The following is a 17,419-nucleotide window of genomic DNA, read 5'->3' as shown; positions in this document are numbered from 1 at the left end:
CCCGCCATTTTTTTTTATTTGAAAAAGGCCTCACTTTATTTATAATATATTTCGTATAAAACAATTGGCTGGCTTACAAAAAATTACATAGTATGTACATTATGGGCACGGTAATCGTGCAAGGCAATGATGTATATCGTTTTATTCCTTTCGGTGGAATGAATATTCTTTAAAATACATCACACCAATGGTTGAACCTAGTCCATCATCTGAACTGATCGGTATAACATAGCATTCACAAAAGTGTAGTACTCATTTTTGTCTTCAACTGTTCTTTTAATGGTACCTGTTAAAAGAACAGGAAAGGAAACCGGTTCCTCAGCAAGTCTCATCGTAGCTGTGTTCCGAAGGCGGTACAACGTAGTTGGGGTCGCAGATGGTATTTTTTATAGCTTCTTTTACGTTCGCCCGAAACAGTCTGTAGTTGATGTCATGGGGGTCGAGTTTCCCGTACAAGTACATTGGAAGCTTGTTCGACAACGCCCACATGCTCTGATCCGGTTCGTGGTCCACTTTAATATCATTTGGGAATACTAGGGACACGTTGCTCTGCCCGATGACTCCCAAATTCTGTGGTATGTATTCCTTCCTGGAGTCCCAGCACCAGATGGAGTCCCTCGTCACCATGTTGAAGAACATCACGCCGTTCCTATCCATAGCAGATCCTGAAGAGTGTCCGCAATACTTCGCTCTCGGCTTACCGATCGGGATGAACATTTCCGGATTATCTTCCGCAGTTTTCTCATCTCTGAGCACCGACGTCGAGACCGCGAATTCCCGGAAGCTTGACATTGGATGAAAAAAGAGAGTGCGGTCGTTATTCACGTCGACTGGACTCAGGGAGAGCCCGAAGATCCCGTCGGTCCATTGAAAGTGCAGACCGTGAAGTTCGTATCTCGATGACAGCGGGTCCGGGAAGAAAAAGTGGTGCTCGATTCGGAAGGATTTGTCCTTGAAGAGGTCATAGACGACTATTCCGAATCGCCAAACGTCGGCGAGATAGGCGAACGCGTGCTCGCACTCCCCGGCGCGGATGTCTACCGCGAGATTCGAATACAGAGAATCTTGCTTTACGTACTTCTTCGGCAAAGTGTACTTTTTCAGTAGCCTGTCGGTCTTTAAATCGAAAATGAATAATTCAGGGGGACAGACTTGCTGCGGATCCGACATGATGTCCGTTTGCCCCGAATCCAAGACCCACAGTCGATCGCATTGGTCCACTTGAACCCGGAAGACAGACGTTAACCCGGCGCAATTTTCTGCAACAAATTTACATTCTTGTATTGTTACGAACAATTCCTAACCGAATACGGGCTGATGTTTTGGTGTTAAACATTTTTTCTTCGCCAACTCTACCTGGGTCGTGCCACGCCCAGTTTGGGTACGGGCGCAGTTTCGGGCTTTTCTCTCTTGAATATCGCGGAACGGTGGCGAGGGTGGCAGGTATGCCTTTCTTCCACCTTGGTAGAGTCAGGAATATTTTATCCTTCCATACCTCAATTCCCAGGGGCAGAGCATTTTCCAGCTCGTAGTGACCAGCATCAATAGCACGCTGCCTCGACAACTCGCTGTCGAACTCGAAATCGACGGTCCTCCATGAGTAAATCTGCCAAAGATATCAGTAAATTCCACGACGTAGCGAGGGAATAGTAGAGGGTAGAACTGGCGATGAAAACGAAAGTTTCACTTTCAATCTTTATGAAAACATTATGATTATTGCCTGGAGCTAATTAAGAAAGAGTTGGGGATTCGCTATATACTTATAAATTATGAGCTCTTTGTTTCTCCGTATTCAGCTGACATTTAAAATGATGAATTCTGCAGTAACATAATTCATGTAGCGGACAGCTTCTCGGTTCTAACGCATGTTCGCTGTGCATCAGACTTTGAAGATTCTCACGGTACTGTGCTTCCGGGATCATCACAACCGGTTTGCATGGGTATAAATTAGGTACCGTGACCACCAACATACTGCTCGACACTGATTCTTTCTGATAATTAAAAAAAGGAAATTTCACCTGCTCCATGGCTGGTCCGCTGTACTCGTCATTGTATCCGTTGTTTTCTGGCGGAATGAATTTGTGCGCAGTACTATACTCCTCTGTCTGGACGTTGATGATGCTTCTGAGTGCGGGGCTTGGCACTTGGTACACAGCGTCCGTGTTGACGTGATTCTGAAACAAGCCAAGACCATTTTCACTTGTGTTATCTTCCACCTTTGTGTCAAGTCACTTGATGTTCTCGCTGTTGGCGATAATTTGTAGCGTTTATTCTACTGCGTGTTGGGTTCAAGGAGAAAAAGTGTGAGCTAAGCACAAACTTTGACGCTCACTTGAAAAATATACGAGACAAAGAAACCAGAATAATGATCTTGCAAACTGACAAAGGGCTTACCGGAGCACTGTAGTACCCTGGGCTTTGCAGTGGAGGTAGTAGGTCTTGGGAAACGGTTTCGGGCCCCGGCAAGTTCCCGAAGTTCTGGGCTCCGATCAGGGACATTGACATGAGCCATGGAATCACGTTGGCCATGCCTGTGAAAATTCGAATGAATTCTTGTAACGAAGTACGAGTCGTTAAATTGTTAGACAGAACCAGCGAAGATCAGCGTGAAATGGATTTAACGGCACATAACAAAACAAATACGACTCGATTTGACCGCACGCGGAACAGCACCGGTATCACTCCGACGCGATGAGAAAAAAGCTGCTCTTTTTCATCGACTTTTTAACTCAATTCACTCTTTCTTTTTTACGATACAGTAAATGTTGCATCTTTCTTTTAAAACTGCCGCATCGAACGACCGATGTTTTCTTTTGTTATTTGTTTTATAGATGCATTTTTTCCCAAATGGTATGGGTGATCGCGATCGGTTACTCAACGCTTAATCGAGGCATAGACGATGAAAATAACCTACTACTATTTTCATCGATGTTTTATCACCACGTGCAACGCACTTTAACAGGAAACGCGGCACTTGCGAAGCGAGAGTTCGTCGCCGCAAAAGGTTTGCGTATGAGAGGATGTCGCTGCTGATACACGGTGCAGTGTGAGATCGTATTGGCATATCGTCCGAGGCGCTCGTCCCCATCAGAGCCAGAGAATCCCTACCTTTCTCTCTGTGAGAACCCTGTGATGTAACAGCCTCGAGGCGTCTGGATACGAGTACGCTCAGAAGGAGGCCTAGATTCACTTGTAAAAGGCAAATCGACCATTATTTCGAATGGGAACACGAGTGCAGCACAAGGATTCCATTGTAGACTGCACAAGTCGAATTAGCAAAAAACGCAAATCAGTTGGTATTAATCGCAAGTCCACGATGCAAACCAGACTGCATGTGAGCATTAATTAACGCAATTAAGATAATTATCGTACGCGGAAAAAAAATTTAATGTAGATTTTACAACTATCGTGTTGAATATATCGACAGCACCTTTTTGGAGTCAATTCTAAATCAGTTGCGGTATATCGACCCAAGTATATTGTAACTCTTACTGTCAGTTCTCTTACTGTCAATCTTGCTACAATTGCTTTAGATTTAACTCAAAAAAAGTGCTGTTCATATATTCACCACGAGAGATGTAAGATCTACAACTATTCTTCTTTCCGTGTAGCTAAACCATTCAATCCAACCGCAGATGGTCATTTGTCATTTGTCCACTTTCACAGTCTATAAGATACATTTTGTGCTTTCTCGAGCGGAATGGATGGAGTACTTAAATCAACTTTTGACGTTTTAGTGTTGCAAAAGAAATTAGTTGAAAGAATTTATTGCTCGGTGGTTTTTACGTTCGTATTTTTTTTTTTTTTTTTTCATGTCGCGGCCAAAAAGTTGTGCGCAACATTTTTTTCGACGGTAGGAGAAGACGTCAGGCATTTCATCAACTTGTGTATAGATATTGGGAAGTCTGTAATGCAAAGAATGGAGCTGAGGAACTTTTTATAAATTTCTTGCAGACGTTGGCGGATCCTCTTTTTTGGTGCGGCTGTCTGTTATGTAGTTGCCATTTATTTGCCAACCGTTGCTCAAGTGAATAGATCGACAACTTATACGGCTGATCAACGTTGAAAAAGCGCCGGAGCCAGATAATATCACAATTGGGTCAGAAATTATGTAAAACCCTAACTGCAGACTGCGCTGTCCAACTCATTAATTAATTGTATGTTATTATAGCTGTGCGAATAAACGAGCGTGGATAATGCGCGCGGATCACTGATGTTTAATTTTCGCAAAAGTTAGTCGCCGTTACGTTTGCTCCGCGTCAGTGATACTGTACAACGCCTTTAAACAACGTGTTCGCTGAAGGAGAGGAGACTTCCGTTGTACGTAGTTTTGAGAATCTTCGCGGATTCTGATCAGCCGTTAATCGGTTTTTCTCCCGACCCCAGGAAGCGTGTGAAAAAGGTCGGCCTCGCCGGGTGATGGTCGTTGCGAATACGTCGGGTAATAAATAAGTACAGTCTGCAGTAAAAAGTACGGGACGTTGCAACAAAGAGTCGCTTTCATAACTGCGAGTTCCAACTTCTACAGTTACCTACTAGTAAAATATTCGTATTTACGTAATCTGCCAATTATTTACGTTGGATATCGAATGGCCCATTCGGTCGGTAGGCGTGCCTGTCGCCGTTTTTCCTAACGCATCACACCTCGCATTTATTTCGATAATGAATTCTTGGATGCGTTCGAAAATTACGAAACACGTTCTGTATCGCATGCGGAAAATCCCCGATGCACGAAAAGAAAAGTATTGTGGATTTTACATTTCCTGTGGTGAATATGTATGTACAACAATTGCGGCAAGACTTACAAATCTGATAAAAAGAGCTACAATATGCTTGGTTAGATATATCGCGATTCATGTAGATTTGACTCGGAAAAAGTGATGTTCATATAGTCATCACAACAGATGTAAAATCTACATTACACTTTTTTACGTGTGACTCTGGAAAATTTTGCGAACATTTTGCTGCTTGTCGATGTGTGATACTTACTCCCCTTGCCGCTTGCATTTCTCAGCTTTCCTCTATTATTCTGCAAAAATTCTTCGTGGTATTTAAAGATAGCAGGGTTGGTCCAGGCTGCCTGGTCCAATTCATGGAAATAGGTGCCTGGAGATCTGGCATTCTCCCCTGGACTCCATTTGTAAATCCAACCGGTGCTGGCGAGATCTCGTTCTGTATTTTTGGCCTTCCTTGTCATGTTGCATTTCTTAAAAGTAGAACATTCACAAGATTATTCAGCTCTGTGCAATAACGTATAAAAGAGTAGGCAAAAAAAAAAAAAAGAACAAACGAAGCATAAAAATGCGACACGTAACAGCGATATTTGACGGGCAAATAATTCTTGTACACTTTCAATGGTAATTTACGTTCGCTACTTCGTTTTCTCGCGCACCTGTTTTATACCGATCTACTTACGTAGCTGCCGCGCGTGAGCACGGAATGTTCGCAAACAGTGCACGCAATAGAAAATGTTCAGATATTTGCAACAGTCGCAAAACTCAGCATCAATATACATAGTTGCGCAATGCTTTCGTTTCTCGCAATTTACGACATAGCCATGTTTAGTAACATTTCAGCTAATCTTCACGCGTTAGAGTCATGAGATAAATTTATGTCAACGTGCCAACAACTCGGGTTCAACGTCAGTTCACGAACCGTTATGCCATTCGTGTAGAAATCGTCGAACGTGAAATAAATGTACAATCATCAGGGATGGTAAAACGATGCTGTCATGTAAGCAGCGTATTAATTTATGTCGATTTCTGATCGGTTACGGTACCTTCCAAGCTACGCGTGATTCGCAAGAGTGGACTTGCTGATATTTTTTTGTTTGTTTTCTAGTCGGAGAAAAGATGTTGATGATTTTAGGCGCCAATTAAATGTCGTGAAAAGATTTATGCGAAATCGCCATTTCTCTTGTGTATTTACGATAAATTTTGCTAAATGTTTTGAACTATCTGAAACCTATGCAGTAAAGGGGGATAGCTCATGATAAAAATAAATGAAACGAAGTTTTAACATAATTATTTAAGCATTTAGATAATAGCGCAAGGTTTTTGCACATTACAATTCATAGTTTCTACAGTTGTGCCTGTGCAACTGATGTTTTACATTCTTTTAATGAAACAACTGATATTTTATAATTCCCGATTTACAAAAACCTATTTGCACTTAAATTATGTGGTAAAATATGTTGACAGAACAAGTTGTACAAGGTACGAATTACAACTGCAGCTATCTACCTTGATCATTTTTTGTAACCAGCGTGTTAATAACGTTATCATTATCAGCGTATTAGCATGAGAAACAAAATAACTAATAAGTTTAAATGTTATAGAATTCTGGTTCCAATTATTTGTCGACATTTCAGTCGTAAGAAAATCTCGAGACAGGGTCAAGTACCTCAGTAATTCAGACCGTATAAGGTGTAAAAGCCTCCAGAGTTGAGTCAGTCGGCATTTCTTTTCTCCTATTCTCACGTGGCATCCTCACGCTGCAGGTGGAGTTTTTATTTTGGTTGAATAGCCGCGAGATCGTTATCGAACTTGTTGTTAGCTCGCGTGATATTACGTGCCGAGCAAATTCATCACTCTATTCACTTCTGATGAGAGCTCATTAAACAACGTAATCTTCTCTGAGCTGGCCCTGCTTGTGTTAATGTTTCTTCCTGATAAATTTCACCCTGAGACTTTCATCCGCGGATGCACCTGCTCTTTCCGTATTCACTTCCGGCTCGTTTTGCCCCCCTCCGGTACAAAGCAAACTCGGCCGCGTCAAAGATCAACGAATACTTTGAACCGTCCGCGCAGCTGTCAGTCCGGCTTATAGTTATTTTGCTACTACGATACGGTCGGCCCGTTATAACATTTAAGGACAGATCAATCTCTAGAGCCGACTGACTGACCGCCCCACTTGGAGAAAGCCTCGGCACTGTTATTGTAGTCCGGTTACCTCTTGTGTACAGGCTACTGTAGAAATTGAAACAACAGACCAATTCCGAAACGATTCGTTAAACTGGACCCGCACAGGGAAGCGGAGAAATTTACACGCACCTTGCATAATTTAGAGACGCGTGTTGTCGCCCTCTCTACCCTAAAATTTTTCCTTTCTCTTAAGGCCTCTAATTAGTAACCTAGAGAAAGTGTGAATGACCTTTGAAAGAGCTCATTTTAGCAAATTATGTAAAATATCCGTGTACTTACATTTAGCAGCGACGCATAATCCCTGGAAAGCTTTCACATAACATGGGTTTTTTTTTTAAATCCAATATAAATATTTTTAAAAAGTCGTTCTTTGAATTAGTATCGAAGTATCAGCGACATTGCCTTCAATCTTCCAATGACAGAATTATAATTAAAAATTTCTGGATTTTTGCTTTCGCAATTTATTAAACTTCGCTTATACTGATCTAAAGTGACTGATCCACCCGTGCCATACTTCGATCCGTAGTATCGATTGCGTTGCTTCGAATCAATTCCAAGCTTTTATACTTATCTACACACGAATGCGGCGAGGTTCACTTCGTGCTAATTCCAAGATCAACTTTTGCCATGACGAAAATTTGATTCCGGTTCCACTCTCTTCGGTTGCAACCTGAACCCAATTTGTACGGAATTTTTATTAGTCTTGTGATCAATCGCACACGCCATAACATTGCAGGCTCTGTCGATATTCGAAACGCCAATCAAGATAATCAGCCAGGTTCCATCAGGTATGTTAAGCAATGAGTAGTAGCCGCCCACTCGTGCAGTGGACCATTCAATTTTAGAACAGTCATCTAATCCAGAACTTTTTGTTGTTGCTCTTGTTTGTTCTATTTTGCCTGCATCTCTACCACTTACCTAACTTGTTTCATGAATTAATTATTTACTGAGACTGGCCACGAAAGACAAAATATCGCTCACGAGAAATTAACAATTTTAAACTTGATGTTCTTGCGTAAAATTTAACAATGCATGGTATCGATTTCAGTCGATGTATGGATGATATAAACGAACTGAAATAATCTACGGCTTGAATCTACGACTGTCCAAATTGTTACAGCGTGGAAAGAAAAAGTTTGCGCTCGAATCACGAGATGTTCTCAACGAGCAACTGACACATCCGGATGATTTAAATATCACAGTAAAGCTTAAGCTAGATCGTGACCTTACTGCAGCGAAGGTAGGTTGCATTTTGCACCAATACTTTCATTGCCGATGGCTCAAGTTATAAACCTGATTCCGAGTAAATGAGTCCTTGGATCGCGAGCAAGAATTAATGTCCAGGGTTGCGAAACCAATTATAGCGTAATCGTAAGCCATCCATCCGACGAATGTTTGACCATACGAAATTTAGAGCACGGAGTAACTATTCATCAGCGAAATCCGGGTGGCCAAAAATGAAAGGACAAGAAGGGGAAGAAACAAAATTGAATCGAACCTCTTTCTTGTTTTCACAATATCTGCATACGTGGTCGTACCCAGAAACAAGCTTGCACTAACATAACGGTGATTACATGTGAATTGATTATTATTCCATAGACTCAGGTTATTACACTCAGATTATACTGGTTAAGTACAGTATAAATTTAATCCTTCCACTACTTCAAAGAGCAAATCTAGCAGGATTCTAACGTTTATTTAATCGAAGTTTTGGGTGCCACGCATTATTTTCTAGAAGCGATTAGTCGTCAGCTAGAGCTCTTCTTTAGATATATGTCGTATAGATCTATCGTCACCTTGAGACTACGGGAGAATTTATGAGTCTCCTTATCTTGAGCAAATAAGAGCAAATAAGATAATCTGTGAATCAGTTTAAAATAATTCGTGTAAACGATTGGAGTGCATTTGCATGGAGGTGTAGTAGAATGATCACCTGAACTTTATGTTTACAATGAAGCACTCAGCTTTATATCAAGCTCATAAGACATGAGCTTGATATGGTTTCGAATGGATTTGATTACTTTTAAACAGATGTTATACGATTATGGTATTTCGAAACCAATAATGGTGAGGATAGCATATCATGATTGCCTGTTGTGGTAGCGCGTCCGCCGCGTGACCGCAAAATACAAGTAAACGGACCAGAAACTTTGCAGTGTAAATACGACGGCCTGTAACTTCACGAGGTGGTGATTTTCGAATAAAAACCGATGCAGGACTACTACGGCTAATTTAAGTGTAAAATCTAGATCTTTGGAGATTTTAGGATCGGGTAACGTGGGGATAAACTGCAGCTTACTCAACAACAAAAACCAAGGAACAAGGTGCCTCTCTGGGAAAATTCTTCTGCGGTAACTTAACTGGGAAGCACAATATCGGTGTTAACGTACTGAGATTGTCGAATATGTTTTCCAAGCTGTAGGGCAGGTCGTTGAGAGATCAGAAATGCTCTTTATAAGAAGCCAATCGGTTGAAATATAGATAGGGATCTTTAGAGGAGATTGGTGGCGAACACGCGAGTTCGATAAGTCTATCCCTCAGGATAAAGTTTTCGGCGGTGATGCTGAAATCCGTCACTGCCTTGTTCGCTTTGAACGCGTCGTTTTCGCAATTCTTTCCGGTTCCAAATTACGGGCCCGCCGACTTGTACGTTAGTCTTTAAAACGCGTAAGCCTTTAAAAATTGGATTCGTTCGATAATATGATTATTATTATTATTGTTGGAAATATTTCTGCCGATCTATTTCACAATTCATTGCATAACTGACCCAAGATTCTTTGCAATCTTGGCCTTTTGATTCAAGTACACGCAGGATGAGCAGCACCAGGCTTTCATCATCAGAGTTCTGCGAGATATTCTTTGGGATTTCAATTTCCTGCTGCAGTTGGCAGTTTTTCAAATTGAAAGTTAAAATCTTGCCAAGCAAACGAAGTCGTCTCAAAACGTCTCAAATATGACAAGGAAAACTGCAGATAACTTTGCTCAGTTGTAGCTAGACTGTACTGACAATGAGACGAGGACTCATTGTTTGCTGATTTGGCGCCTAAGCGACGTGACCTGTCTTACACTTGTTGCATGCTAGCATGACGCGACGCTACCACGGTCGGTAATATCGCATCAAGGATTATGGAAATGCATAGAAGAGAGTTGCCATTATTGCAGATGATCTCGACCATTGCCCGTTGGCTGGTCAAAATATCCCAGTCAAGAAATCTCTCCGGAAAAATTTCCCCAATCAGATCCCCAGCATAAAATCGCACCGTACAAAATCTGTGCCGAACAAAATATCCCATGAAAAAACCTTCCTTCTGCATGAAATCTCTCCAGACAAAATTTTAGGACAAAATACCGTGGATAAGATTCCCTTTGGATAAAATCTCCCCTCGGCTAAAATCTCTCCTTCGTAAAACTCCCTGGATAATTTTCCTTGACTAACATCTCCAGGATAATAAATAATAAATAGATTGAAATAAAGTAATTAGAATAAATGTATATAACTAGTGTAAGAAAAAGCTTATGAAATTTAAATTATTTCAATACTTGGTTGACTTTTGGTGACCCGAACTTCTGTGACGTCATTATATTGGGCCCTACATTATATTGTTTATGGGAATCTTAATGCCAGACTTGATAACGATTCATATACTGGGCCGTGGATGTTGAATATTTCATAAATATTTGATACGTGTGAAATAACTTACGGATATATACTTCCTTTCAATCGATGCAACCGGTGAGTGTGACGAGAGCAGATTCAGGGTTCTTTCATGACATCAGGCTCAGCCTGGCGTATCACAAGCATGTCAGTTACAGTCATGAAATAATCACACATTACCTTAATTTCCATATTGTATTGATTGAAAACTCAGAAAGCGATGCAGTTATGCTTTATTTATTCCTACTAGTTGTCTATAATCTCATGTCTGACGTTATCTTCACACGTCAATGCAGACTGATTCTTTTACTATGAATTGGGTTATTAATAAGAATTGCCACTGAATTGCCACAGTTGAAATGTGTAGAATGATAAAATAAAATAACGCTAGATGCATGTTCGTATAGAAATGTTTCTCACAAATTGAACGAAATGACGAAAGTTTCAAATAACCTCGATCACCCAGGAATTACCGATGGATACTGTTAGTAAATTTCTCATATTAGAGGATGATGTTTCAAACTCAATTTGATTAGTTTGACAAGTGTTTTTAGTATCGCTGCTAGACAGGCAAGTCAAAAAACAGAGTCATGATCGTTCGTGAAAAAAGCGAGGATTTATTTTGTAAAAAAAACATGTGATCTGTGATTGAACAGGTATTAACAACTATGCTCGTTTGAAGGAATAGTTCATATATATATATATATATATATATATATGCGTCGAGTCTGACACGCGATCATGGTTATTCTGATCAGTAATTCTTATCCCGCTGACATTTAGAATTCTTGACGAGGACTTCGACCGGAGCGCTGAGGATTCTAAAGTTGATTTCACTGAAGTTCTGAGTGCCAGTGAATATTTTTTGGAAGCGGTTTGTCGAGACCCAAAGGTCCTCTTTGAGTACATCAAGGCCGCGTTTCGAAACCTTGACCCCACTGGCGAACTGCAAGGTGTCGCTGTTCTGGGCCAAGATGGCCTGAAAAAATAACTCACATTCAATATAGCAATTAAAAATTTTCACGCGAAGCGAAAATCCTATCGGGAATCCTCAACTTACAACGTGCTCGTTGTCCATCGGGTGATTCATGTTCCAGCATGCTATTGCTATTTCTGTCGTCAGTCCGAAGAACAGGATACCTTCCCGTGAAAATGCTTGTGCGGTAGCCTGACTGGGAAATTGATAGTTAGAAGTGGTGTAGCTTAGAGATTTTAATCTGGATCCCAGCCCGTGTAGATCGTCAACAGCGTAGGAATATTCTCTGAGGGAGGCCAACGGCTTGAAAAATAAACGGCGGGCATGTCGCGAGTAGCGGGGTGACACCGCGAGTCCAAAAATCCCATCCGCAAGAGTAAAATTCTCCCCAGCGATGGTGAACGTCGAGGCCGTTGGGTCCGCTTTGAATACTTCGTTGTCGAGGCGCCAAATCCGCGATCCGTCCCAGATTATAAGACCCCCACCCTGTACGTCCGCTATGTAAACCTTGAAACATCATGTTTGATGGTTCAATACTTCCAGCCATGAATAGATTTAGTTTTACTCAAAAATCAGAAGACTACTGACCCATGTCCGACGACAGTAGATGTCCACTGTCTCAACGACAGGCGTAATTAGTAGCCCCAGACTCTTGTTTGTGGGATTATGCGAGAGGTAATTTGGGACGATGATTCGTTGCTGCAGTATGTCGGTTCTCAAATCAAATACCAAAAGTTGAGCTGGACACACCTGATTACTGCCAATTTTTCCGCTATCAAGCACCCAGAGTCTATCGCATTCGTCGACCTGCGGAAAAACAGCACAAAAGATGATACAACAATGTGATATAACATCGACCAGAACTCGTTGGTCACAACTTACAGCCACTCTCCACACACTTGTGATGCCGTTACAGTTCCCAGGTATGTGCCAGGTCCAATTTGGATAGGGCTGTAATAGCGGACCACCGGGACCTTGACGCGAAGATATCGTTGAAAGGGTCGCCGGAACTGCGTTAGCATTGAATGCTGGCGTTGTGACAAAGACTCGTTGATCTATGAGTGTAGGTATGAAGATTAGTAACGAGTTTCAGGAAACGATCACGTCAATCAAAATCAATTTTCGAATTAGGCTTGTGGGCTTGCATTTCACGTCGGTACCTGGAGCCTTCTGAACGTCGATCGTGAAGATCTTCGTGTAGTTGTATCTCCCTTCGGCAATTGCCCATTGTCGATGTTCTTCGCTGTTCCAGACGTAGTCGATGTATTTCCATTGATAAACCACGTTCAATTTTGCAGCCACCGCACAATTGGCGATAGTTAGCATAAGTATGAAGCGATGCATCCTCGGAAGAAAATTTCTGGAACGTAAATAGTCCAATGAATCATACATCGGAACGTTTTTGCCTTCCTCGAAACGGTATACTACACGTTATCCCACTGATGATGTAGTGAAAATGATTCCTGCCATTATAAGTAACAGCGAATGCAGTATTTATCATAGTCAACCGTACATCATAAAGGTGGCCTTTATCAGTCGCACACTGGACAGTGACAGCCTTCTAAGGAAGGCCCGCGAGATAGGTTTTTAAACGTAATTTATGCCCGGGTGATAGGAGTTAATCTTAATTCTGAAGCAAATTTTAAACTGTTTTGCATATCAACGACTTTCGTTGTCGAAGGTGCGTGAGGAAAATGGTTCTTTGGTTAGCACAACTGATTTTAATTGCAATGACAAGCACCACGAACCGAATTCAACTGAACGCTGACGGAACGTGTTCCTGGTTTCCAGCTAATAGAACTTCTGAAAGCCATTACATCAACTTTGAAACGGTTAATTGATTATTTCATAACTCCTCGTTCCAACAAAAATGTGTCCAAAATATGAAATAGTGATATAGTGTCTGAATCAGATTTTGCCAAGGCCCTGGGCGGTCGGAGGTGAAAAACATTGTCTGAAAGATTGTCAAAATGTGTCGTAAGACTTTGAACCTTTTTCCGTGGCTTGAATACTTAATCGTTTCTGATCTCAGTTCATATATTGAACTGTTGATGATAGTACCTGCAGTAATCAGGGCACAATTTTAGTGGTGCCCGGACATTGCTCGAGTGTAAATTCTTTTGAAACATTGAACGTGAAAGTTTGCAAAACAAGATCATTAAACAATGCAAAAGATTGTTTCTTCGCCTGCTAATATGACATTTTGCAAGTAGACAGTAGAAATATGAACTTTTCCCTGCGAATTTGCACAACTTTTCACTTACAATCAACTCTTGCTCTTGCAATTGGATCACGTGTCGGTACGACCAGCTCGAATCTGCCACTGAACATTCTGTTGGGCCTACCTATTCATAACTGCTCTTACTTTTCACTTATTAGTCATTTTCTTACCGTTATAACATAACCGTTCGTCGTTTTGAAAATATACCGATGATTCTACTGTTCTCAGTTAGCTAAATCAGTGCAGAAATCGCTAAAGGTTACTTGCATGCTATATTTCAGGTCTTACGAGGATGATTATCGGGTGTGAATGTGAAAATTTATTTTCTGAAATCCATGTTAATACAGTTTTACAGTGATTTGCCTGGCAAAATTTTCACCAAAGCAACAGAAGAGCTCATTTTGTTGCCTCAGCATGTATTTTAATACATCCTAAATCTAGATGAATGACTAGACTCGAGTTCTTGGCGATGGGAAACAATCGAGTGACCGAATGTTGACGCAGCTGCGTCTTCGTTATTGCCTTTACTGTGACACCAGGCTTATCCCAGTGTCATTTAAGCAGCAGACCCGATTAAACGACCCACATGCCATAGTCATCAATATCTTGACTTGAATTCAAGTTTACACATGATAAGTATGTAAACGTATGGAGTAGATTTTCGCCCAACCCGACCGTCTCAATGTCACATAGATGGCATAGCACTGACAATAAGCTAATACCTAGGATGGGAGCAGGGTCATGGATGTTCTGCTATTATTCGATTTCTTGCTTATGTTACTCAAAGTATACAACCGCAAGTTTCGTTCCAATGCTTTATTAATTGAAAGGTTAGGTAACAGTCCTTGTTTACAATGTATACAATGCACAAGGTACGAATACAAATTGTCAGTGTGAAAGCTTAATTTTACTGCTGAAAAGTTCGATGTATTCCTAGAAAAATTGCATTTAAACTCGTTCAACGAGTGACCTTCACATTAATATAAGCATCAGCACATCTTCTTGATTCGAAGTAGCAAGAGTTTCAAAGAACCGCTAGACCGGAACGAACGTATATTATGGAGGAGTTGGTACAGAAAGAATTATGGACTGTAAGAGAAGAAGAACTTATCGTTAAGATCATCGACCAACGGACGTGGCCCAGTTTGACACCTTGTGCCGTTCACGAGGGTTTTCACATTTCCTCCGAGGATGTAATAATTGTCCTCAGTGATGTCCAGGGAACCCGAGATGAACTGCTGTAAATGAATCGACGCAACCCAAACGTTGTCACCTTCAACACCGCTTTGAATCCCATTGGTAATCTTCACACCACTGACGAATTGTAAATACTCGTCACTCGTTTGCAGCGTTACCTGAAGAAATTTGGGCAGCAATAATGATGCAGTTTGACGTGGTATAGAAGTAACTTTGATCTGTAAAATTACTGTAAAATCAATCACGGTTACTTACTACGTTAGCATCAAGCAGGGGCCACTCTATATTCCAGCAGACAAGGACTGAGACGGTGGGGAAACCGGCGATTAGAATACCATCCGACGAGATATCCCTTGCAAGTTCTTGGCTGGGGGCAGTGAAGTTGGTCTTGTAATACCTGACCTCGTTCCCCGAGAAAGAGTTGTGTAGATCTTCAACGGACGCACCGTACCCAACTTCCGAAGCCATCGGCTTAAAGATTGTCGATTTTTCTCTGAAGAATCCATCAGGCAGGATCAGCATACTGGCTACTCCGGTATTTAACGTTACATTTTTGTCATTGAGAGAAAATGTGGTGTACTCCTCTTGCGGGGCGAATAATTCGTCGTTGTCAATGCGCCATATGTCAGATCCGTTGTAGATAAGAAGACCCCATCCTTCCAGATCTCCAATGTATACCTGTAACCCACGAGTGATTCGTATGCAATCGAAACTGACTAAAAGTTGGGATTCACAAAATTTGCACCGATCCCAGTACTTTAGACTAGTGTTCAACGCACCCAAGTTTTTTCACAAGTATCCCCCTCTGTCTCGACAGCTTGTAGTTCTAATTTTCCTTTGCTTGTGTCATTGGGATTGTGGGACAATTCGTCTGGAATCTCAATGCATTCCAGCAACTCGTCTGTAGCGGGATCAAATATCAGAATACGAGCTGGCGATACTTGATCGTTTCCTATTTTTCCGGAGTCGACGATCCAAAGTCTGTTGCACTGGTCCACCTGTAGGGCGCCAATAATATGGAGTTGTGAAATAATTGCTGAATGTTGTTTTTCTACCATTGTACGATACTTACCCGAACTCTATTGACGCTAGTAATGCTGGAGCTATTTCCGTCTGTTGTATGCCAACTCCAGCTGGGATAGGGCTCCAGCAGCGGACCTCCATCACCTGACGTATTCGAAATCACGGACAAACTTGCGGGGTTATCGAAATATTTCGGAGTGGTCACCAGTACCCGACCGTCTAAGGAATTACAAAAATTTATGTGACACCGATGTCTTCAAAAGGTTGGATCGTCGGGAATACATTGACCATTAATAATGAACTATGACAGGATGATACCTGGAAGTTGTTGAACATCATTAATAGCGATTTTTGTAGCGTCGTATTGACCAGAAGCAACCGCATCTTCTTTTTGCGTGTCGTTATCCCAGACGTAATCGATGTACTTCCACGTATGCAGAACGTCCAGATCTGCCGAGCAGCGAGCAGTGCAAGCCAATATCATTGGCAATATCCACGTCGGTTGGAATAGGATTTTCATTTTGTTTGTTATTGGTATCTAATGCAGAGAACGGACAAGTTTATGATAACGATCGGACTAATGGGATTAAGCGGTCTCCGTAGTTTCGAAGTTCGTAAGCTGTTTCTTGTGAAGCGTAGTTATCTCTACACATACACCATCAACAATCAAAGTGGCTTACCCAATGTAGCTTGAGTAAGTTGTTGTTGTGAATTTTGTGAATATTGTATTAGTGAACTCACTTATTTCGAATTGAACTTTCCAGAGCTGCGTCCTTGGTGGTTCGTAGTCTATATGCCCGTTTCTACGAGAGCTTCGATTTATATAACACTTCGAATGTATAAATTAAAAAAGCATATAGGAATTGCGATGTATGTGATATGTACACAAATGGTTGGAGACACTCTATAAAGATCTCGTCGCCGTCACCTCAGCTGCTACTTCAGGAATCAAGCCCCTCTTTGAATTCTGCTCCAATCTTCTTCCTATTTTACGATACATTCCTATAATCTTATCCGCTTTGTTCATACATCGTATGGAAAGCGTTTTTTAATTAAATGTTCAGAACATGCTTACAATTTCGTAAATCCTCGTAGAAAAGTGGATTAGGCCTGCTGTGGGTGTCGTTGAAAAAAAAGCGTCAGTACACCTACTGCTACGTAATGTGGAAGCCACATAGACGAATCGTTTTCTAGATTATGAAAAGATTTTTAAAACATTTATATCTTTCGTACAACAAATTTCTTCGTACTGTCAAAAGATATCAAGAAAAATGTGAATTATAGTTTACAAAGAAAAATTTCGGAACAGAATCCAGGGTGGCGGAGCTTGTGTAGTATACATATAACATGGTTTTTATGTATATATAAGTTCGTATCAGCACATCGGTCTATATGCGCATCACAAATGTGGAGGCTCGCAAGAT

The 17,419-nt window shown here is 41.3% G+C and overlaps 3 protein-coding genes across 6 annotated transcripts; all 3 read right to left on the bottom strand.

The window, feature by feature from the left end:
* Positions 1–30: 30 nt before the first annotated feature.
* Positions 31–7,441, bottom strand: LOC124175517 (protein yellow-like). 3 transcript variants are annotated; one of them, XM_046555851.1, is made up of 6 exons: positions 7,203–7,441; positions 4,990–5,206; positions 2,395–2,531; positions 2,019–2,174; positions 1,357–1,606; positions 31–1,259 (listed from the first exon to the last, which is right to left on the bottom strand). In XM_046555851.1, exons 2-6 carry the CDS (start codon positions 5,195–5,197, stop codon positions 319–321), a joined length of 1,692 nt encoding a protein of 563 aa, XP_046411807.1. In that variant the 5' UTR covers positions 5,198–5,206; positions 7,203–7,441; the 3' UTR covers positions 31–318. The 3 variants fall into 3 exon arrangements, with proteins under 3 accessions (XP_046411807.1, XP_046411808.1, XP_046411809.1); XM_046555852.1 differs by lacking the exon at positions 7,203–7,441 and adding an exon at positions 6,403–6,900; XM_046555853.1 differs by lacking the exons at positions 4,990–5,206; positions 7,203–7,441 and adding an exon at positions 2,915–3,049.
* A 3,891-nt stretch (positions 7,442–11,332) lies between these two features.
* LOC124175652 (major royal jelly protein 1-like) lies at positions 11,333–12,965 on the bottom strand. The gene is made up of 5 exons (XM_046556054.1): positions 12,715–12,965; positions 12,437–12,609; positions 12,143–12,361; positions 11,639–12,061; positions 11,333–11,557 (listed from the first exon to the last, which is right to left on the bottom strand). The coding sequence occupies exons 1-5, from the start codon at positions 12,944–12,946 to the stop codon at positions 11,333–11,335; spliced, it is 1,272 nt and encodes a 423-aa protein (XP_046412010.1). The 5' UTR covers positions 12,947–12,965.
* Positions 12,966–14,576: 1,611 nt separating this feature from the next.
* On the bottom strand, positions 14,577–16,807 carry LOC124175781 (major royal jelly protein 1-like). Of its 2 annotated transcripts, none has more exons than XM_046556307.1 (6): positions 16,737–16,807; positions 16,314–16,533; positions 16,045–16,214; positions 15,752–15,970; positions 15,228–15,650; positions 14,577–15,130 (listed from the first exon to the last, which is right to left on the bottom strand). In XM_046556307.1, exons 2-6 carry the CDS (start codon positions 16,513–16,515, stop codon positions 14,858–14,860), a joined length of 1,287 nt encoding a protein of 428 aa, XP_046412263.1. In that variant the 5' UTR covers positions 16,516–16,533; positions 16,737–16,807; the 3' UTR covers positions 14,577–14,857. The 2 variants fall into 2 exon arrangements, with proteins under 2 accessions (XP_046412263.1, XP_046412262.1); XM_046556306.1 differs by having other exon boundaries at positions 16,676–16,781.
* Positions 16,808–17,419: the final 612 nt, after the last annotated feature.

Source organism: Neodiprion fabricii, chromosome 2 (genome assembly GCF_021155785.1).
Source record: "Neodiprion fabricii isolate iyNeoFabr1 chromosome 2, iyNeoFabr1.1, whole genome shotgun sequence".
Taxonomy (NCBI): Eukaryota; Metazoa; Arthropoda; class Insecta; order Hymenoptera; family Diprionidae; genus Neodiprion; species Neodiprion fabricii.
Note: the sequence above shows the minus strand (reverse complement) of the source record. Positions and strands in the feature narration are given on the sequence as shown.